We start from the raw sequence: 22,519 nt of genomic DNA, 5'->3' as shown, positions 1-22,519 counted from the left end.
AGCAATAAACAGATACACCATAACAGATATCCCCAGCTAAGGAAAATAGGGATAGGAGTGGACCCAAGGCATAGAGGGGAAGGAGGGAGGGAAAACCCGACTGCAGTTGCATATCTATCGGACATCTACATTTATGGTAGGTACAAAACTGTACTATGTCCTTCAAGAATGCAACTGCAGTCATAACATATGGGTTGAATGCCATAGCTTAGCTGGGGGAGGTGGTATGCTCTAAGAAAAGGATGGTGTAGCTATCAATCCCTGCAGGACTGCCGAAGCAAAGCCTGCTCTGGATCTGGAATATAAAGGGAGGTTGTAGTGTTTGGAGAATGTATGCACGGAGCTCCATGTAGCAGCTTCTAGAATGTCTTTTGTAGGCACCCCTCTTAAGAATGCTGTAGAGGTGGCTGTAGCTCTGGTGGAGTGTGGTCTGACATTGGCTGGTACACTCTTGCCATGGAAGGAATAACAGAATCTGATGCAATGCCCAATCCATTTTGAAATAGTCTGTTTGGAAATTGCTTTTCCTTGTACTCCAGGGGCGTAAGCTACAAAAAGCTGATCAGACTTCCTACTGGCCTTGGTTCTGTCCAGGTAGTAGCGAAGTTGTCTGTGAATGTCCAAGGTATGCAACAGAAAGTAGGCAGGTGAATTGCTTGATTTAAAGAAACCCTAGATACCACTTTTGGCAGAAAAGTAGGGTTGGTTCGTAAGGAGACCCTGTCTCTGTGAAAGGTTATGAACGGTGGTATTGCCATTAGGGCCTGTAATTCCGAAACCCTTCTTGCTGAGGTAATTGCCAACAGGAAAGCTGTTTTCCATGAGAGAAATTTTAAGTCCACCGAAGCTGCTGGCTCAAAGGGGGGTAGAGTCAGTTTTTATAGGACAAAGTTGAGGTCCCAAGCTGGTACTGGAGCCTTTCTTGGTGGCTTTATAGTCTTGATTCCCCTAAGGAATTGTCTTGGCAAAGGATGTGAAAACACAGGTGGATCAGTGTTGTATCTAGCTGAAATAGCTGAAGCATGTATTTTTATGGAAGAATATGAGAGTCCATCCTGTAGCATATCTGCCAAATATTCCAGAATGAGTGGGATGTTCAATAATGATGCATCATGACCCTTGCTGGTATTCCAAATGGTGAATCTCTTCCATTTTGCTGAGTAAACCTTTCTGGTGGATGGTCTTCGGGCTTCTGTTAGTATCCGCTGAACTTCCTTAGAGAGAGATAGATTGAGGTTATTCATGGGATCTCCCAAGCTGTTAGCTGCAGCGTCTGAATGTTGGGATGTACTGTCTTGAAGTTGTGTTGAGTCAAAAGCTGGGGCCATTGGGGAAGGACCCACTTTTTACTGTGACATATGCTCCGTAGTAGTGGGTACCAGTGTTGTCTTGGCCAGTCTGGAGCTATTAGGATCCCCTTGGGCTTCTCTGCTTTGATCTTTAGTAATACTGTGGTCATCAGTGGCAGAGGTGGGAATGCATAGATTTTTAGGAAGTTCCAGTTGAATGAGAGAGCATCTATTTTCCATGCTTGTGGATGATATGTCCTTGAACAGAACTTTTGTAGATGATGATTGAGGTGGGAGGCAAATAGGTCTACTTCTGGCCTGTCCCATGTCGAGGTGAGTCGTATGAAGATTTGTGGATGTAACCTCCACTCGTGGGGGTCTAGGAAATTCCTGCTTAGGCTGTCCGCCAGCACACTGTCTTTGCCTGGAACAAACTGGGATTGCAACTGTATGTTTAATCTCAGTGATTTTTCCCAAAGATTCATTGTCAGTCTGCAAAGTGGGGTAAGAATGGGTGCCCCCCTGCTTGTTTATGTACCACATGACAGTGGTGTTGTCTGTCCATATTAGCAGGTGGCCTTGCTGAAGTTGCTGTCGAAAGGCCTCGATGGCATGCATTCCTGCCAGCATTTCCTTTTGGTTGATATGCAGATGTGTTTCCTTTGGAGACCAATGTCCTTGAATACATCTGTCCTCCATGTGCGCCCCCCATCCAAGGTCTGAGGCGTCTGTGGTCATTGTTTGTGTTATTTGAGGTTTTTTGAATGACATACCTGTGTTTGCCTGGCTTACCGAAGCCCACCATAGAAATTCCTTTTGTAGGCATGGAATGAGCGGTATGGTTGTTCTCTAGGTTGTTGCTGTGTTGAGACCATAAACTTTTTAGGTACCATTGAAGCTTTCTCATGTGTAGTCTTGCTAATGGAACCAGGAGAATGCAGGATGCCATGTAACCCAGGGCCTGTAGGAATCTCCTTGCAGTCATCTGGGTGAGCTTTGCCAAACCCTTGAAATAATGAGTTAACTTGTTTTGCTTGTCTTCTGTCAGGTAAGCCATTTGAGAGGCTGTGTCTAGTTTGGCTCCTAAGAAGGTTATTTGCTGGGATGGCTGAAGTCTTGACTTTTGGAAGTTGACTGTGTATCCCAGAGCTTGTAGCAATTGTATGACATAATTCAGGTTTTTTGTCAAAATCAGTTTGTCGTCCGCTTGAATGAGGCAGTCGTCCAGGTACGGGTAAATTTGGATCCCCTGGAGCCTGCAATGAGCAATTACTGAGGCCAGGCATTTTGTGAATACTCTGGGCGCAGTAGATAAGCCAAATGGCAATGCTGAGAATTGATAATGCTCTGGCCCTGCAAGAAATCTGAGGTATCTTCTGCAGCTGTGTCTGATAGGGACATGCAGGTATGCCTCCTTGAGGTCCAGAGTAATCAGCCAAGACCCCCTGCCCAGCATGGGAAGGAGTTGCTGTAAGGTCAGCATTTTGAACTTTGGTACTATGAGAAAGGTGTTTAATGCGGACAAATCCAGTATTGGTCTCCGAGTTTCTTTTCTTGGAACAAGGAACAGTCTTGAGTAAAACCCCTGGCCTTGTTCTTGTTGTGGAACTTTTTCTATTGCTTTGATCTGAGCAAGCAGAGAAATTTGCTTGATGGCCTCTGCCCTCTGGTTTTGTGGTAGGTTTGGCATGCCTTGTTTCCTTGGTAAGGTATGAAAGTGGAACCTGTAGCCTTGGTCTATAATGTCCAAAATCCATTTGTCCTTTGTCAATCTGTGCTAATTGTCTGAAAACAGAGATAATTTTCCGCCCAAGGGAGCTTCTGTTTGCTCCTTGGTCAGCGGAAGTAGAGGAAAGTCATTGGGATTGTCCCTGTGGGGCAGGAGAAGCCCTGTGTCACTTCTTTGGTTTGCTGGTTGCCATTGTCGCCCCTGTAGGAACCTCTGTATTGTCCTCTTCCTCGCCACGCCTGTTTTTGCCCCTTTGAAATCTTTCAGGATTAGGAAAGGACCAGTTTTTTGAAGGCCAATTCCTGCTGAATCTGGGTGGCTGAACCTGGAGGAAATCTTTGACTGTCTGAACTGACTTGGCTTTTTCCTCAATGGACTTTAATACATCTTTAGCATTAGCACCAAAAAGCTTGTTCTTTTCCACGGGTGCATCAAGAAGTTTTGCCTTAACATGATCTGGTAGAGGTTGTTCTTTTAACCATGCATGTCTACGAATGACCGCCCCTGTCATAGCTGCCCTACATGAAGCTTCCAATGCATCATATCCACACTGAAGGAAGTGACTGCTAACTTGCTGAGAGTTATGTACAGCCTCCTGCAAAGACTTCCTATCTAAAGGTTCAGGAGAGGCCAAAGTTTTCTGTAAATCATCTAACAGGTAATCCTGATATTGAAACATATGAAAGAGACAATTGAGAGCTCTCATAGATAAAGTAGTGGAGGTGTAAACCTTCTTACCCCATCTCTCTAATGACCTAGCTTCCCTGTTGGAAGGCAAAGGATTTTTGGAGGTGGTAACTGAAACCCCTTTCGGCCCCTGTGAAATAGTTTCTAAATCAACAGCATGGGCCCTAAAGAAATGTGAATGTGTTTCTGGGACCCTATAGTATCTGTCAGGCTTGGCAGGAGCAGGAGGAAGAGTATGAGGGGTAACACTGGAGTCAGAGTATAGATCATCCAAAACATCAAGCACAGGAGGTATAGCTAAGGGCCTGTGTTGGGGCTTTTTAAGGAAGGTTCGAAGGTGCTTTCTGGAATCAGAATATTCCTGGCCTTGCCACTTAAAATGTTCCCTCATGGAATGCAGAACTTCCCCAAAAGAAATATCCTCTGGAGGGGAGGCCGAGGGGATAGAGTCCTCTGCATCTGAGTCCTCATAGGTCTGGAAAGGCTCTTCCTGGCTATCGGAGTGGACAGAGTCCTCAGAATCTTCATCTGAAGGGAGAGGGTCAGTGGGCTCAACCCTGGGCCTCTTATCAGGAGGAGGCTGGGATCCTCTCTCAGGATGGCCCTGGGAACCTCTGATCATGGAAATTAAGTCTGCTGTCATAGTCATGATTTGTTTTTCAGGAGTAGGCTGAGGGAAGGTTTTAGCAGTAATGTGCTTGGTCTTGCTGGCTGCCTTAGCACGTGTGTAGGCCTTGATAGACATGGACATGGGAGGCCTAGCAGCTCCATGTGCAGGAGTGACCTTATCCACAGCAATGGTCTCGGGCATTTCCTCGGTTTCAATATCGGGAGGAAAATCAATAACTGGCGTCGGTGTGGTCTCCGGTATCGGAGGTGTCGGTAATGCGGTGTCTTCGGTCCAGAGCGGTGAAATAACCGCCTCAGAGGGAACCGGGGCACTCGCGGTAGGTTTTGGCATGGTGTCGGTGGAAGACGCGGGCCGAGGATGTCGGTCCCGGTCTTTTCGTTTTTTAGGAGTCTGTGATGTCGGTAATTCCGACGGCATTGTATAATCGTATTTTTCGCCGAAAAAGTCTTCAGCGAACTCCGCCCGGCACCTGAGAGTGCGCTTATTGAAGCGAGCACAGGCGGCACAGGCCTAGACGTCGTGGTCTGGGCCAAGGCAAGGAAGGCAGAAGGAATGGAAATCCTTATGAGGTATTTGTTTACCACAAGACAAACAATTATTTACTTTTTCAGTAATTTCTGACATCGGCTGAGGCAAGAAAAGGTCCCCAATGGGGTACTTAGCGTTTTTGATGACTTCGGATCGAAGAATACAGGAGCTGACCGACCGGCACTCGCGAACTGCTTCTGCTTCGGGCACCGCGCAGCAAGAAAGACTGAAGAAGATGGCGTTGGCTGATGCTTATATACTCCTGCCGCTCTGACGTCGGAGAGAAATGCGACATCAGCTGACGTCGGACCCAGACTTTGGAATCCGGCTGACCGAGGGCTGCCTGAGGCAGGACAACCCATATGTTATGACTGCAGTTGCATTCCTGAAGGACATCAGGTCCACCTCCGGTGTCCCCCACCTCTGGATTAGAAGTTTGAATGAGTTGGGTTCCAGTTTCCACTCGTGTGGGTCCAGTAGATTTCTGCTTAGGTCGTCTGCCAGTGAATATTGTTTGCCTGGCAGGAATTGAGCTTGTATGTGCACTTGGCTGCTGAAGGCTGTGTTCTACAGGGCCATGGCTAACCTGTAGAGTGGGTAAGAATGAGATCCCCACTGCTTGTTTATGTACCACATAACTGTGGTGTAGTCTGTATTTATCAGGAGCTGCCCTGGAAGAATAACGTATTTGAAGGCTGTGAGAGCGTTGTGTACAGCTAGCATCTCTCTTTGACTGATATGCAGGAGAATTTGTCCTGGGCTCCATTTCCTTGAATGCACTTGCCATCCATGTGTGCCCCCCCAGGAATAGTCTGATGCGTCTGTGGTTAGGGTCTGGGCGGCGTGGGGTGGAGTAAAGGGTGGTCCCTTGTTGTGGTTGCATGCTGCTGCCCACCAAAGAAACTCTGCCCTTATACAGGGTATTATAGGAATGACTGTTTCCAGGTCCTGAGAATGTTGGCACCAAAGACTTAAATACCACTGAAGTTTCCTCATATGCAGTCTGGCATATGGAATTGATAGGATGCATGAGGCCATGAACTCTAGGACCTGCAGATGCAGGAGGCCATGAACCCTAGGGCCATTAGGATTTTCCTGCCGACAGCTGGGTTCTGGTGGCCATTTGAGTAAAATAGTCTGTCAGACAGGCTTGTTTTTCTGGAGTGAGGAATGCCATCTGGGATGCTGTGTCCAACCTTGCTCCCAGGAATATAATCTTTTGACTGGGGACTAGTTTTGATTTCTTTTCATTGATGGTGTACCCCAGGGAGGTCAGAAGGTTTTATTTTTACAAATGTCAGGTGCTGCAAAAGCATTTCCTGACTGTCTGCCTGAATCAGACAGTCATCCAAGTACAGGTAAATTTGAATATTTCTCCGTCTGCAGTAAGCAATGGCTGGATCCAGGCATTTTGTAAATACTCTGGGAGCAGTGGATAAGTCAAAGGGAAGTGCAGAGAACTGATAATGCATAGATCTGGCCCTGAAGCGTAGATATTTCCTGCACGACTCCCTTATAGGGATGTGCAGATAGGCTTCTTTTAAGTCTAAGGTGACTAACCAGGCATCTTTGGCTAGCACAGAAAGAAGCTGCTGCAGGGTGAGTATTTTGAATTTTGGTACCACTAAGAAGGTGTTGAGAATTGAAAGATCTAGGATTGGCCGCCAACTGCCCACTTTTCTGGGTACGAGGAAAAGTCTGGAATAGAATCCTTGACCTATCTGTTCCACAGGAACAGGCTGAATTGCCCTTATAGAGAGCAGGGATTGAACTTGGTTTTGTGCCTCTGCCCACTGGTTTGGAGGAAGGTCTGGGAACCCTTTTGGGGTTGGTAGTGAGTAGAAGTAAAATTTGTACCCCTGGGATACAATGTTGAGGGCCCCATCGGTCTTTGGTAATGGAAATCCAGTTTTTTGCATGAAGGGCAAGTTTTCCTCCTAGGGGCACAAGCAGTTGGGCAGAGGTGGTGAGCTGAGTTTAGAAGTCATTGGGAATTATTTTCGTAAGGGGGTGGTTTAGCACTCCCTGCTTTAGAGGTGGAGCCACTCTATTGCTTAGATCTCTGCATACCATGAGACTGTAGTCTGGGGGGGGGTCTGTTTCCCCTGGGTCTAGTTTGCGATGGCCTTGAAGGGGCTAGGAAGGATCAATGTTTCAAGGGGAAATGCCGACTGAATCTAGGAGGCTGTACTTGCAAGAATTCTTTGACTGTCTGCATAGATTTAGCTTTTTCTTCCAACTTAAGAACCTCTTCTGCTTTGGTGACAGATTGTCCTTGTTCAAAGGAGCGTCTAATAACTTTGATGTGACATGGTCTGGCAAGGTCTGCTCTTAAGCCAAGCATGCATTCTCAGTACAGAACCAGTGACTGCTGCCCTGCAACATGCTTCTAAGGCGTCAAAGCCACACTGCAATGTATGCTTGCTGACTTGGCTTGCAGAATGCAGAAGCTCTTGCAATCCTTTATTGTCTGCACAATCTGTAAAGGTAGCTATTTTTAGCTTAATAAGTTCCATAATATGTTGTTGGTACTTCAGCATGTGAAAAGTACAGTTTTGTACCTACCATAAATGTAGATGTCCGAACTGGATAGCATCTGCAGTCATAACAAATGGGTTGTCCTGTCGTCAGGCAGCCCTTCGGTCGGCCGGATTCCAAAGTCTGGGTCCGGCTTCGGCTGATGTCGCACTTCACCCGACGTCATCTCTGCTGGTCTTCGGGTATAAAGGCATCAGCCGACGCCATTTTCTTCAGTGTTTCTTGCCCCAGATGCCAGTTGCCCTCTTGGAAGGCTAAATTTTGGATAAATGCCAATGTATGCAGACAAGGTAGAAGGCAAATATAAAAAATAAGCATGTATGTACATATATACAAACAAATACACCATATGAGACCCCCCCCCAGCTAGCTATTAGGAGGGTAAATACCCTAGGAGTACCACAAAGGGGAAGGAGGGTGGGTAATCCTGACTGCAGATGCTATCCAGTTCGGACATCTACATTTATGGTAGGTACAAAACTGTACTATGTCCTTCATGGATGCATCTGCAGTCATAACAAATGGGTAGAATACCATAGCCAAACTAGGGGTGGAGGAAGAAAAAATTATGGTGTAGTTAGGATCCCTTGCAGTACAGCAGTGGCAAACCCTGCTCGGGATCTGGAGTACAGAGGTAAATTGTAATGCTTGGCAAATGTATGCACGGAGGTCCAAGTAGCCTCAATAATGTCCTTGGTTGCCACTCCTCGTAAGAAAGCTGTGGTAGTGGCTGTAGCTCTTGTTGAATGAGGTCTTATGTTCTGTGGCATTGGTTTTCCATGGTAGGAGTAACAGAATCTTATGCAATTTCCTATCCATTTGGAGATTGTCTGTTTGGAAATTGCTTTTCCTTCCCTTCCTGTTGCATAGGCTACCAAAAGCTGGTCAGTTTTTCTGTTACTTTTTGTTCTGTCCAGGTAGTAGCGTAACTGCCTATGTACATCCAAGGTATGTAGCAGTCTTTCCCCCCTGTTCTGTGGGTTGGGAAAGAAGGTAGGTAGGTGGATTGCCTGGTTTAAAGATACTCTGGATACCACCTTAGGCATAAATGTAGGATTAGTTCTCATGGACACCCTGTCTTGATGGAAGATTAGGAAGGGTTGCACTGCCATTAAGGCCTGTAGTTCAGAAACCCTCCTTGCTGAGGTAATTGCCAGTAGGAAAGCAGTTTTCCATGACAGGTGTTGCAGATCTGCTGTTGCTGCTGGTTCAAAAGGTGGGAGTGTCAACTTTTCTAGCACAAAGTTCAAGTCCCATGCTGGTAATGGAGGTTTTCTAGGAGGTTTTACATTCTTTATCCCTCTGAGGAATTGCCTGAGTAGAGGATGTGAGAAGACTGGTGGATCGAAGCTGTATTCTGCAGAAATAGTTGATGCATGTATCTTGATGGAGGAATAGGACAGGCCTGTATGTAGGAGCTCTGCCAAGTACTCCAGGATGTTGGCAATGTCTATGTTTGACACATCTTTTCCTCTTTCAGCACTCCAAGTGACAAACCTTTTCCATTTTCCTGCATAGTTCCTTCTTGTTGAAGGTCTTCGGGCTTCAAGGATAATGTCTTTAACCCTTTGTGATAAGTCTGGGTTAGTTGTTGTTAAGTGATGTTCCAGGCAGTCAGTTGTAAGGTTTTTAGGTTTGGATGCATGATGTTGTAGTTGTTCTGAGTTAACATCAAAGGTATCAAGGGTATTGTCCACATTATCCCCTGTGACATGCTCCTCAGCAAAGGATACCAGTGTTGTCTTGGCCAATTCGGAGCTATCATGATTATCCCTGGGCGTTCCTCTTTGATTTTCAGTAGTACCTTGTGCATCAAAGGAAGAGGTGGAAATGCATATGCTATTAGGCCTTTCCAACTGAAGGATAGAGAGTCCACCCTCCATGCCTGTGGGTGGTACGTCCTTGTGCAGAATTTCCTGAGCTGGTGGTTGAGTGGGGATGCGAATAGGTCTATTTGTGGCATTCCCCATTTCTTTGTGATGGCCTTGAAGATGTCCGGGTGCAGCATCCATTCGTGAGCATCCGAGGTGGTTCTGCTTAACATGTCTGCTAGGGTGTTTTCTTTTCCTGGCACAAATATTGCCTGTAACTGGATGTTGTGGCTCAGAGCCATGTTCCAAAGGTCCAGAGTCATTCTGCATAGGGGGTATGAATGAGTGCCTCCTTGCTTGTTGATGTACCACATGACTGTGGTGTTGTCTGTCCTTATCATTAAATGGCCTTCTTTGAGGAATGGCCTGAATTTCTGGATTGCCAGTTTTACCGCCAGCATTTCTTTTTGGTTTATGTGCAGGTGCAGCTGGTCTGGAGTCCACAATCCTTGTATGCACTTGTCCAACATGTGCGCCCCCCAGCCTAGGTCTGAGGCGTCCATTGTGATGGTTTGGTTTGCTTGACCGTTGTGGAAGGGCAAGCCTAGGTTTGATTGGCATGCTTGGGCCCACCATAGGAACTCTTGTTTCAGGCATGGGATTAGTGGAATTTCGGTTTCTAAGCTGTGCCTGTGTTGAGACCATAAATTCTTTAGGTACCACTGTAAGCTTTCTCATATGCAGTCTGGCATGGGGAATCAGGATTATGCATGATGCCATGAAGCCCAAGGCCTGCAGTATTTTTCTTGCTGTTAGTTTGTTCTTTTTTGTTAATGCCAAGAAGTAGAGAGGAAGTTGTTCTTTTTTTTCTGCAGTCAGGAATGCCATTTGTTTTACTGTGTCTAATTCTGCACCCAAGAATGTTTTTGTCTGGGATGGGATCAGTCTTGACTTTTTTAAATTGACTGTGTATCCCAGGGCTTGTAGTAAGCAAATGACCCTTTGTAAATCTGTTGTCAGCTTGTCTTTGTTGTCCGCTTGTAGCAGGCAGTCGTCCAGGTATGGATAGATTTGGATTCCCTGTAGCCTGCAATGAGCGATTACTGATGCCAGGCATTTTGTGAATACTCTGGGCGCAGTAGATAAGCCAAAGGGCAATGCTGAGAATTGATAATGCTCTGATCCTGCAAGGAATCTGAGGTATCTTCTGCAATTTGGTCGGATGGGGACGTGCAGGTATGCCTCCTTGAGATCTAGAGTCACCAGCCAACACTCCTTGCCCAGCATGGGAAGAAGTTGTTGTAAGGTCAGCATTTTGAATTTTGGAACGATGATGTATGTGTTTAAGACGGACAGATCGAGAATGGGTCTCCAAGTTTTCTCTTTTCTTGGGACTAGAAAGAGTCTGGAGTAAAATCCTTTGCCCTGTTGTTTTACTGGTACTCTTTCCACAGCTCTCATCTTGGTTAGTTGAGCTACCTGGTTTAGAGCTTCTGTTTTTTGAGTTGGAGGTAAGTTTGGCATTCCTCTTTTTACTGGTAAGGTGTGGAAGTGGAACCTGTAGCCTTGGTCTATGGTTTTTAAAATCCACTTGTCTTTTGTGATATAATGCCAATTTTTTGAAAATAAGGCTAACTTTCCGCCTAAAGGTGCTGCTATTTGCTCCCTGGTAGGCGGTGTCAGAGCCAAGTCACTGTGATTGTCCTGTTGCAGTGGCAGTGGTTGTGTCAGTGCTTCGCTGGTTATTGCCTTGCCACTGGCGTCCCCTGTAGGCACCTCCTCTGGGTTGGTTTCTGCCTCTAGAGCGTCTATTCCTGCCTCTGAGTCTTTGAGGAGTCTGGAAAGGACCAATTTTTGGCAGGCTAGTTTCTGCTAAACCGAGGGGGCTGAACCTGTAAGAAATCCTTAACTGTTTGTACAGATTTTGCCTTCTCTTCCATTTTCTTCATTACTTCCTGAGCAGAGGTACCAAATAGACTGTCCTTATCCATAGGAGCATCTAACAGCTTTGCTTTAACATGATCCGGCAGGACCTGTTCTTTCAACCATGCATGCCTTCTTATCACTGTGCCAGTCATGGCTGATCTAAATGAAGCCTCCAGTGCATCATAGCCACATTTTAAAGAATGGTTACTAACCTGCTGTATGTTATTCACCATTTCTAAAACATATTTCTTATCTAAGGATTCTTCAGAGGAAAGTTTCTTAGTTAACTGATCAAGCATAAACTCTTGGTATTGGATCATGTGAAACTGACAGTTTAAAGCTCTAGCCGAGAGAGTAGCAGAGGTGTAAACTTTTTTGCCCCATCTCTCTAATGACCTGGATTCCCTTTCAGAAGGGAGAGGGTTTTTTGTTGAGGTAGAAGCTACTGCCTTAGGCCCCTGGGATATAGTCTCAGGATCTGCAAGTGGGGCCTTGAAAAGGTGGTGATGAGTGTGTGGCACCCTGTAAAATCTGTCTGGTTTGGCAGGGGCTGGGGGTAAAGAGTCAGGTGCAGTGCAAACATCATTAAATGCATCATCCACAACAGGCAAAACTGGAGGTATAGCTAAGGGCCTATGTTGTGGCAAATGCAGAAAGGTCCTAAGCCTTTTTCTTGAATCTGAGAAATCTTGTCCCTGCCATTGGAATTGTTCTCTCATGGCATGTAAGGTTTCCCCAAAGGAAAATTCCTCTGGTGGAGAGGCAGATGGAATGGACTCATAAGCATCGGAGTCTTCATAAGTGGAAAAAGGAGCCTCTGGCTGGTCTGTAGTGTCTGAGTCCTCCGAAGAATCATCAGAGCACTCTGGCTGGGGTGGCTCTGTCCTAGGTCTCTTTTCTGGGGGCTGAGAGGCCCTGTCTGGATGAGATTGGGATCCCCTAATTAAGGAGATTAAATCCTCTGCCAGAGTAAGCATTTGAGAGCTAGAAGTGTGTCTGTGTGAGGGGGCCTTAACAGGCACTGTTTTAACAGTTTTGGCTGCTTTGGCCCTGGCAAAGGCCTTTATAGACATGGCTGCAGGAGGCCTAGCAGCACCACGTGCTGGGGTAGAGACATCCAAAGGGATGGTGTCAGATAAGTCACTAGAAGCCACAGTAGTAGGCAGAATTTCAGAGGCCGATTCAACTAATGTAGCAGGAGCCTCGGTAGTAGTCATGGATTCGGCTGAGGATTGACCGGTTTTCTCGGTTTCGGCCGAAACCGAGACACTCGCGGCTTGCTTATCCGTGGTTTCGGCCGAAACCACGGACCGCGAGTGTCGGTCTTTTTCTTTGCGTTTTTTAACTATTTGTGTAGTCGGAGGATCCGACGGCATAATGTACGCAAAATCTGAGCCGAAAAACTGTTCAGCAAACTCCGACCGACGCCTAAGCGTTCGTCGGTTGAAGGAAGCACAGGCTAAACAGGCAGCTACGTCGTGGTCTGGGCCTAAACAAGGTAGGCAGTAAGAGTGGAAATCTTTATGAGGTATTTGTTTCCCACAAGTTAAACAATTATTAACTTTTTCTGACAACGGCTGAGGCAAGAAAGAGTCCCCAACGGGTTACTTAGCTTTTTAGAAGTCTTCGAAGTAGTATTCGGTAGTAGGAATCTCTGGATCTGACCGACCGGCACTTGCGAACAGCTTCTGCTTCGGGCGCCACGCGGCAAGAAAGACTGAAGAAAATGGCGTCGGCTGATGCCTTTATACCCGAAGACCAGCAGAGATGACGTCGGGTGAAGTGCGACATCAGCCGAAGCCGGACCCAGACTTTGAAATCCGGCCGACCGAAGGGCTGCCTGACGACAGGACATCCCATTTGTTATGACTGCAGATGCATCCATGAAGGACATCTGACAATTCAAAGCCCCAATGGCGCAAGTTGCAGAGGTACATACTTTCTTACCCCATCTGTCCAAAGCTCTGGAATCCCTGTCCAAAGGGGTGGGATTCTTAGCTGTAGTTGCTTTGATACCTTTAGGCCTGGGGAGCAGGTGCATGTACTTTAGTCGTCTGTTTTCTAGGCATAGTGCATACTCTGGGCCTAAGAAATCTGACAGTTTTGGTTAAAAAAGTAGTCTGTTTGAGTCGAACATCGGTTGAGCGAAGAACTGCCTTAGAAGCCGGTGCCTGCACAGCGGCTCCGGATCCATCAAAGGTAGAGACAGCCGCTGGTTCCATAGACACAGAAGAGTCTCACGGCATACCAGACTCTGAATGAGTCTCAGTAGAAAAATGATATTCCACTGAAGCGGGCATCAGGGGCTGTGAAAGCACCTCACTGAGTACAGGTTGACTGGTGACTAGCTTAACGAAGCGTCATCGGCAGTTTTGGACGTATGCGGTCTGTCTCTGTCTTTATCCTTGCATGTTTTCAGAAGATCGGTAGTCGGATGGCTTATCAAAGCCATTTCGGAATACAGAGAATGAGAGCAAATGAATTTAGTGACAAAGATAGCCCGACAACGAATAGTTCGGGTGTTAAACAAGGCAAAAAAACGATACAGAGGAACGTCGTGGTCTGAGCCTAAACAGGTGACGCAGTAAGAATGAAAATCTCTGATAGGTATTTGCTTTCCACAGGCAAGACAATTGTTAAATTTTTCTGACATCGGTTAGAACAAGAAAAAAAGAATCCCCAACGGGGTACTTAGCTTTAGAAAACTTCAGGTTTGAAACTTGAAAAACGAAAATTTCAGGTAGCGGCCAACTGGCACTTGCGAACTGTTTCTGCTTAGGGCACCAGCGCGACAAGAAAAGCTGATGTAATGGCGTCAGCTGCATGTTTTATACCCGACAACCTGACGTCATGGAAGAGGCGACCGCATCCGACGCAGAAATCCCAAGACTGGTATTCGGGCAGACTGAGGGCTACCTGCAGGCAGATAACCCCAAGTGTAATGACTGCAACAGTGAAACATGAAGAACATCCAGGATTGCAACAGTGAATACACTCGAACATCTACATTTATTAAGTGTACACAACTGTACTATGTTCATGTTTCACTACTGCAGTCATCACATTACGGTTGATTCCCAAAGCTGAGGAAAAGGGTGGAGGCAGTAAAGGAGACTAGGGGATAGCTAGGATGCCCTGCAAGACTGCGGAGGCAAACCCTGCCCTGGATTTGGAGAAGATAGACAGGTGGTAATGTTTGGTAAAAGTGTGAACAGATGTCCAAGATGGCAGCCTCCAGGATGTCCTTGGTGGGGACTCCTATGAGGAAAGCTGCAGAGGTAGAGGCTGCTCTGATGGAGTGAGTCTTGCCCCTTTGAGGGGGAGGCTTTCCATGTTGCTTGTAGCAGAAATGGATGCAGTGTGCTATCCATTTGGAAATTGTTTGTTTGCAGATGGCTTTGCCCTCTGCTACTGCAGCAAAGCTAACCAACAATTGATCAGACTTTCTGAAGGATTTAGTCCTGTCTAGATAGAATCTGAGCTGTCTGTGCACATCTAGAGAGTGCAGGATCCTTTCCCCCTTGTTCTGTGGGTTAGGGAAAAAGGTGGGCAAATGAATGGAATGATTGAGAGCCACACTGGACTCCACTTTGGGCATGAAGGATGGGTTAGTCCTGAGGGAAACCTTGTCAGCATGGAAGATGATGAAGGGCTCCACAGCCATGAGTGCTTGTAGCTCGGAGACCCTTCTGGCTGAAGTGATGGCCAGAAGGATAGCCATCTTCCAAGAGAGAAATATTAGCTCTAATAAAGATGAAGGTTCGAGAGGGGGGGGGGGCAGGGTGAGCTTTTCCAACACAAAGTTAAGGTCCCATGCTGGGGTTGGTGCTCTTCTGGGTGGCCTCAAGTTCCTAGCCTCTCTTAGGAATTGTTTGATCAGAGGGTGTAAGAAAAGGGGCTGCTCAAAGGGGAAATAAGCAGAGATAGCAGAGGGAAGAATTTTAATAGAGGAAAAAGAGAGACCACTGTGTAGCAGGTCAGCTAAGTAATCAAGGATGAGAGGGAAGGAGGGTTGTGCTGTATTGGCTCAGTTAGCCTGAATCCAGGTGCAGAACCTTTTCCATTTGTCAGCAAAAGACTTTCTAGTGCTAGGGCATCTGGCCTCACGTATAACATCTAGAACAAAGCACAAAAGCGACAGTGGGGGACATCGTGGTCTGGGCCAAAGCAAGTGACGCAGTAAGAATGAAAGTCTCGGTGTGGTATTTGCTTTCCACAGGCGAGACAACTGTTAACTGCACATCAATTCACATTAAATCAGTTGTTAACTTGACATCAGTTAGTGCAAGAAAAAAGGATCCCCAATGGGGTACTTAGTTTTAGAAGACTTCAGCTTCAATTTGGAAGACGAAACTCAAGATAGCGGCCGACAGACACTTGTGTGAACTGCTTCTGCTTTGTGCTCTGCGGCAAGAAAGACTGATCTAAAGGCATCAGCTGCCTTACTTTATACTACTGACGACCTGACGTCAGTCCTGAAGCGACAGCAACTGACGCAGAAATCCTAAGCCTCTGGTATTCGGGCCGGCCGGGGGGCTACCCTGGCAGGGATAACCCAAATGTGATGAGTGCAACAGTGAAACATGAAAAACATCTATACTGACAAACTCCTAAAGAGCTGATCCAGTAGTTAAGGACTTGGGGATATACGCAAACAATAATCTAGGCTTTGACCATCAAGTGTCTGCAGTAGTGAGGAAATCACTCTAGGTTATGCAACTTATTAACAATGTATGGCATTCAGGTCAAAGGAGGTCATTTTTCCACTGTATTTTGCACTCAAATTTATCACTGAACACAATGTCCCCCTTTGGCATGTAACTAAAACAGACATAACCAGCAAATGGAATGTCTACAGAGGATCCTCATTAAAAAAGTACAAGGCGTAAGCATGCCCTATGCAGACTGCCAAACAAACCCTATCCCTGTATTCTCTCTTCTACATGTGGTTGAGGGGAGAACTATGCTTGGCATACAAGGCATTGTCTAATTCCACATATCCACAAAACAAACAGTAATAGAATAACCCATTCTAAAGACTTAAACCCTGCCAATAATATAAACAGGACCTGCTGGAGAGACAGGTAAGCATCCCAGAGATGATTCCATCTTTGGAACAGGCTCTCCATCCACATGAAGTGGACTTCCTCCCTAACCCAATTCAAATATAGGCTGGGATACCTGCATGGGGATCTGGAAATTCACCTGGTTTGGCACCTATGGCCCTAATGGACACATGCAGCCTATAAATGTTTTCTGTTTATAAATGTTTAATCTCCCAAGCCCCTGCTTGCCCTACCAAGGATACCACAACTTCACAGATTTCTGATACACGGCTCGGCTTAAAATGGCCCCAGTAGTCACTATCCTGGTAGACGTCTCTGAAACTATGAAATTTCTTAAGAACCTCAGCAGAGAAGAAGCAAAAACTTCTTTGCCCAATGGTGCAATTAAGATTTCTGCTTTAACATCTTCTGGTAAATTCTGTGCACATAGCCATGCAAATCTGGGAGCAGGTCGATCAAGTGAATGCACTTACAGTGAAAGTCAGCTCAGTGAAAAAGGTAGGCCAAAACAACTTTCACCAATGGTGGAGTTCTTCTGTTTCATCACTTCTGTTTGACACTGGAGTAGGTTTATGGATGTTCAAAGCATTTGGGTGGTGCCCCTTACAAAACGAATTGTGCCCGAGGTTTGGCAAAAGCAGTTCAGCATAAATGACTTTCACGGTAAATGCATGCGATCAATCGACATGAATCCATACATCTACCCATAACAGAACCAGTGACATCAGCTCTGGAAACAGCAACAGCAATGAAACATCAAATTATTTGGTCACTTGTGTCACTAATGAAAGAAGGATAAAGATATCAGACTCAGAAGGAGGGTCAGCAATTAATATACTGACATAGGAAGCCAAAAAGAACTTTAAATATGGTCTTGACAACTGGCTGTATGGAAGGCTAGAGAGGTATACAGCTTCTTTCTAAAGCTATCAAAGGCTCTACCATCCTTATCTGAAGGAATGGGATTATAAGCCATAAGGTGCTTTGAAGCTGCTTTCAAAAGGGAAAGCACATAATGATCTGCCCTAGGTTTTCTAAAAAGAATCTGAGAGACTGACGGACTTTGTATAATTTGTTGAGACTTTTTATGGTTGGGGATGGCTATTTGGAGAGCTGCTAGCTGCATTAATGACATATTCTAAGGCTGCTAAAAGGGAATTAGCCACTGAGCCTACGCTGTTAAAGTAGACTGCCTCAACTGTCCCACGTTCTTGAATATCCTTCAATGGACTTTGACTAGAGTTAAAATCATATGAACAACTAGGAATATAGTGAACTCTAGTGGAGTAGGTATTAGTTATGAGACATGGACATCCTTGGCAGGCAGCTGGAAACCAATATTCAGCCCTAGGTGTCGAAGAACCTCCATCATCAGCAGCAGCCAAGGTCTGGATGTCACTGTCTGCTCCCCAAAGTCAGGGCATCAAGGGATTCCAGAGTGGATGAATTCAGGTAATGAGGGAGGATAAAGAATCCTTTTCAGAACCATCAGCTGCCATCTGTGGAAATGAATGTGCCCCTAAGGCCTGACAAATGCGCACTAAATCTTACCAGTGGGTTTCTGAGAATACACCATTGTCCGACTGTTCCTATTTTGTAGGCAGGTGGTACAGGGCTTGCACCAAGGAAGGCCTTCAGCTTCAGGCACAGTCAAGCCACATTCTTCTTCAAGGATACAGTGCTCACTGGAGAAAAACTGAAGATCCTTCCATATAGAAAAAGGATGATGTGCAACCTTATATACAGGATTACAGCCCTACCTACAAGCAGAATCAGACTACTAGACTGGGTGATGGAACAGTCCAGAAGGGCAGTGTGGGAGTGAGTGGCTGATGAAGGCTCATGTACCACTACAGGATGTAATGGTAGTTCTGGTCATCCAATGGCAGGCAAATGAACAAGGCCACTGACCAGATATGCACGCTTAGTCCTGCCAAGCTTATGATGAGAGCCCACTGTAGTGCATGTAAAGAAGCACGCACACAATGGGGAAGGAACACAGCTGAAGATTCTGCAGTAATGCAGATGTTAACAGACACAGGGGAGGGGAGAGTTGAGGCCATATAAAATAAAGGCTCAAAGGCTGTCACAGAATGATGGTTCAGAGACTAGCTCTCTCCTGTCAGGGAAGGAATGAGCCAGAAATGGTTCTAACCCTGGGAAAACCAAATAGATCATAGGGTACCCATCTGCTCAAGTCTTGTAAAATCACTTTTGGCTGTTGGTCTACACAACTGGTTGCAATGGAAGCAAAAAGTAAACAAAAGAGGTGGACCCAACTGCAACCCCTTATGCAATGGTTCTGCACCCCTAACTTCCTACATAAACTGACTCAGAGGTTGTACAAACAAGGACAAAGAACACCTGGATTAAGTGTCTGTTAACCCAAGATGGCACACAAGCACAGGAAATACAACTAGATGTACAATCAAACCTACAAGATGTTTTGGGGGGGGGAGACTGCTTACTCTGCTGGAATTCTTTAGTTCTTCTCAATGTAATACCTCAGCTGCCTGTGCATTATCACATGCAGATACTGTTCCCCTTGTTTTGAAGTTTTAAATAAAACAGTGGTTAACTATCATCTTACACAATGTCAGCTCTAACAACACTTTAGGCAACAAAGAAGGGCTGGTACTATGAACCACCCTGTCCTTAATGAAGGCTGAGCAACACTTCTTAAAATGTTAAGTCCTGCAGCCCCAAAATTACCCTAAGGTAAGTGCTACTAAGAACCTGCAGCCTTGGGATGGGGGACTGAATTGGTGACTAATCTCCTCTGGGCCTGAAGTACCCTACTGCAGAAACGACTGACTGGTCATTGCAAAAAAAAAAAAAGTCAGTGAAGGATTCATAAGCAGACAATCTGCAACAGCTAAAAGCTAGACTTCACATGCAGAGCAATTTCAGACCCTTATCAAGAAGTCTACAGAATAAAACAATTCTCCTGAAACGGATGCTGCTGACATAATGTGATGGTGTGCATACCACATTAAAAAAATTCCACTCATCCAGGTAAAGCTTAGTGGTATGTTTCCTGGTTTCTTAAGAGTATATGGAGTACTTTGGGTGGAAAACAGTCCCAGACTGGACTTGGCCTTTTACATCCGGACTATTAATGTGAGGTTGTTTTGTGTGTACTACGGCTCTCTCCTGCAACATTAAGTGACATGCAGACAGTTGGAAGGATTACATGCTCCTTAACCATGCCAGCTTAGAAAACCATGGCAGCATTGGCCAAGGTTCTTACCAAAACCAGAGTAGGCCTTTTTTTTACCTGCAATTAGCAAAACCTGTAATTAGGGGTGAGGGTGGGATTAGTACAACAAATCCATGCTACAACAAAATGGGATGATGTCCCACCTTAAGACTCCTGATTGGGTAAGTGCAGCAAAAATTCATAAGCAGGCAGTTCTGACAAAATGTAAACAAATATAAGCCTGTGATATCCACTTCGATGTTAAAAGGTGGATGATCTGGGCATGTGACATCTGAAGGAAACTGGGGCTACATCTGCTAAGCTGATATGCCAAGATTTTCTGGGTCAAACTGATGAGAAGCTTGAAAATGAAGTCGCTGTTGTGAAGATGGTCACAAGTCATCAATGCTAGCCAGGCAAAGCTAATAAAAATGGGTTTCCCCTTATCTCTAGTGGTCATCTGTCATAAGGACCACCTGGATGCTGGGTTGACTTGAATATTCAAGGGACAGAAATCCGGGGCAGTATCTCTGACTCTGATGTGGATGGTATCGTCCTTGTTGCTCCACCAAATGATGTGGATATTCTACAAAAAAGCCTTTCAGAAACAGATGCTTGGTGCCACAGCCATGGGCTCAAGCTTAATGCCAAGAAATGTATAGTTATCCCCTTTGGGGAAAAAAACATGTACCCATGAATTATCACATAGGTGGCAGTACACTAAACACCAAAAGTGTGATGAGAGACTTAGGGACACACGGGGACAGTGGTCTCACCTTCGATAACCACATCGTCACAACAGTCAGGAAATCCTTCTATGTGGCACACCTCATCACTAAGGGTTTTTCATCCAGAAAAAAGGAGGTCATTGTCCCACTGTTTTCATCCTTCATTAGACCCATTATAGAATACAACAACCTGTTTGGTATGTACCTCACAAGGCATCTGCAACAGCTGGAAAGGCCGCAGAAATACCTCACTAAAAGAATCACAGGCCTAAAGCAGATGCCCTATGCTGACCGTCTAAATAAACTCCAGCTATACTCTGTCGCAGATCACCTACTCAGAGGCGATCTCTGCTTAACATACAAGACCATGTCAAACCCTGAGCTGTTGGACATGCTCCACTTAAAGAAATCTCAAACCCTCAGAGCCACATGCTCCAGGGATCTAAACCTTGTCATCACAATGAACAAAACATGTTGGAGGGATAGGTTCCTGACCCAGAGACTCCCCATATTCTGGAACACACTGCCCATACATGTCAAGCAGAGCGCCTCCTTGTCCCTCTTCAAAAGGAACCTTGACTATTGGATGGGAGATAGGAAATTCACCCCAAGGATCATGTCAGTCACCTTGCTAGACAGGGGTCCAGGGAAGTAAATATTGTGAGAAGAAATATCCAGGGAATTGTTATGGCTAGGCTTGTATAGGACCTAGGGCCGACAGCCTAGTACCAACCTATGAACCTCTTTTGTGTTTTCAGGGAGCCTGTATAAGCTTCCATATTAAAACTGAAAAGTTTGTGGTAATCATTTGGGCATGGACTCTTGCTCATCCACATCAAAGATCAGAGATAAAAGAACTGCTTACAATGGCCTCAGTCTTCATCCTCCACCTTTCTGAAATCAAAGCTAGATGACAGGACTGGTGAGAGCTTTAACTTTCTTTCTGTTGGATTTCAGAGTAGACTACTTTCCATGAAGGTTGAGGCCAGGTGACCAGTCATCTACGGATGGGTACTCTTATGACAGACATCTATCCCACTGGTCCCAAGCCTGAAGGCCCAGACCACTTCTGCTTTTGTACAGGACCAAAATAATCCAGTTAATTTTCTGGAATATCAGTTTCCTGAATAAAAATGGCAAAATATCAGAGAAAGGATAGCATTATCCAATAAGTAAAATGCACTAAGCTTGGTTAGAACTTATATAACAGACTAAAATACACTCCATATACATTAAAAAAAAATATTGCAGTCTTTATGCAGCGTCTGCTTCCATGCATACACAAAGTTATCTGAAACTCTTCTGAAATGAATTCTGCATCAGACATATGCATGTTATAACTCTAGCTATAAATGAAGCACGGAAAGAAATCCCCTACAGGGTAGTTATCTGACCATGGAAAACTTCTGACTAACTGATGAACTACTATGAACAATTCAGACTACGCAAACTATGCTTCAAGAAAGACCTGGAGATAGCAGACGTACCTTTTCTATTACTGATGCCCCAAAGACAAAGACTACAATGAATGGAGCCCCTCAGGGAGGTAAGAACTCCAGAAGGTTGGCTAGCCATGACCTAACTGCAGGCAGAACATGGTCTCAAGACTGAGGACTGCAACAATGAATACTGCAATGAACATCAGGAAAAACAAACATGGCCTAGCTGCACAACTACAGATATATAAATTTCTAACTGCTGATTTGTGAATTTCAATATGCAACTGGAGAAACGTACTGCAATCCATTAAAAAAACTCAACAGGTGGCTTACATATATAATGGCACACCCAAAATGGCAATGTTCAGAAAAAAAAATTCTTGTTTCATACCTCTGTAGTTTGTTCCTGAAATGCATACAGAATACCATCAATAAGCTGTTCTTCCAGCTTGTGATCTATATCTGCTGCTCCAAGGTTACCCATTATTTTTTCAATAGTCTCCATCACCATTTTACGGTACTGTTCTGCTTCATCCTTTAGGTCATCTACAATTCGGGAAATGATTTCAGCTGCTCCAACTTTGTTTGCCAACTCTACAGTAGTGTCAACTAACTATTTACACAAACAAAAAAAAAAATTCAGAAAATGAAGCAGGCAAAAAAGATACACAATGTTATACAATAGCTACCCTAAATTTACTTAGCTGCAACTTCACTACAGATAAAGAATAAGCTGTCCAATTCCCTGCCCAGTAAATCTGAAGGTGACCCTGTTCCGAAAGCTCATGAAAGGTCTAAAAAATCTACATGGTTACAAATAAACAAAATAAAGACTTCAATTTCCAAGACTTAAGATTACACAGTTTCTTGTCCATGGTTTTCACTTCACAGCTATACATTTCAAAGTTAATAACCGTAGTACCAACTACTAAGAAAAAAAAAATGCAC

The 22,519-nt window shown here is 45.1% G+C and overlaps 1 protein-coding gene across 1 annotated transcript in view; it reads right to left on the bottom strand.

Moving 5' to 3' along the window:
• SF3B1 (splicing factor 3b subunit 1) overlaps positions 1-22,519 on the bottom strand; it is a 1,956,191-nt gene that overhangs the window by 739,323 nt on the left and 1,194,349 nt on the right. The window contains exon 12 of the mRNA XM_044060306.1: positions 21,963-22,184. Within this exon, the coding sequence (XP_043916241.1) occupies positions 21,963-22,184 (222 nt within the window). The remainder of the gene's footprint in view (positions 1-21,962; positions 22,185-22,519) is intronic.

This window comes from Protopterus annectens, chromosome 2.part0 (assembly GCF_019279795.1).
Source record: "Protopterus annectens isolate FY-2018-M chromosome 2.part0, PAN1.0, whole genome shotgun sequence".
In the NCBI taxonomy this organism is placed as follows: Eukaryota; Metazoa; Chordata; order Ceratodontiformes; family Protopteridae; genus Protopterus; species Protopterus annectens.
Note: the sequence above shows the minus strand (reverse complement) of the source record. Positions and strands in the feature narration are given on the sequence as shown.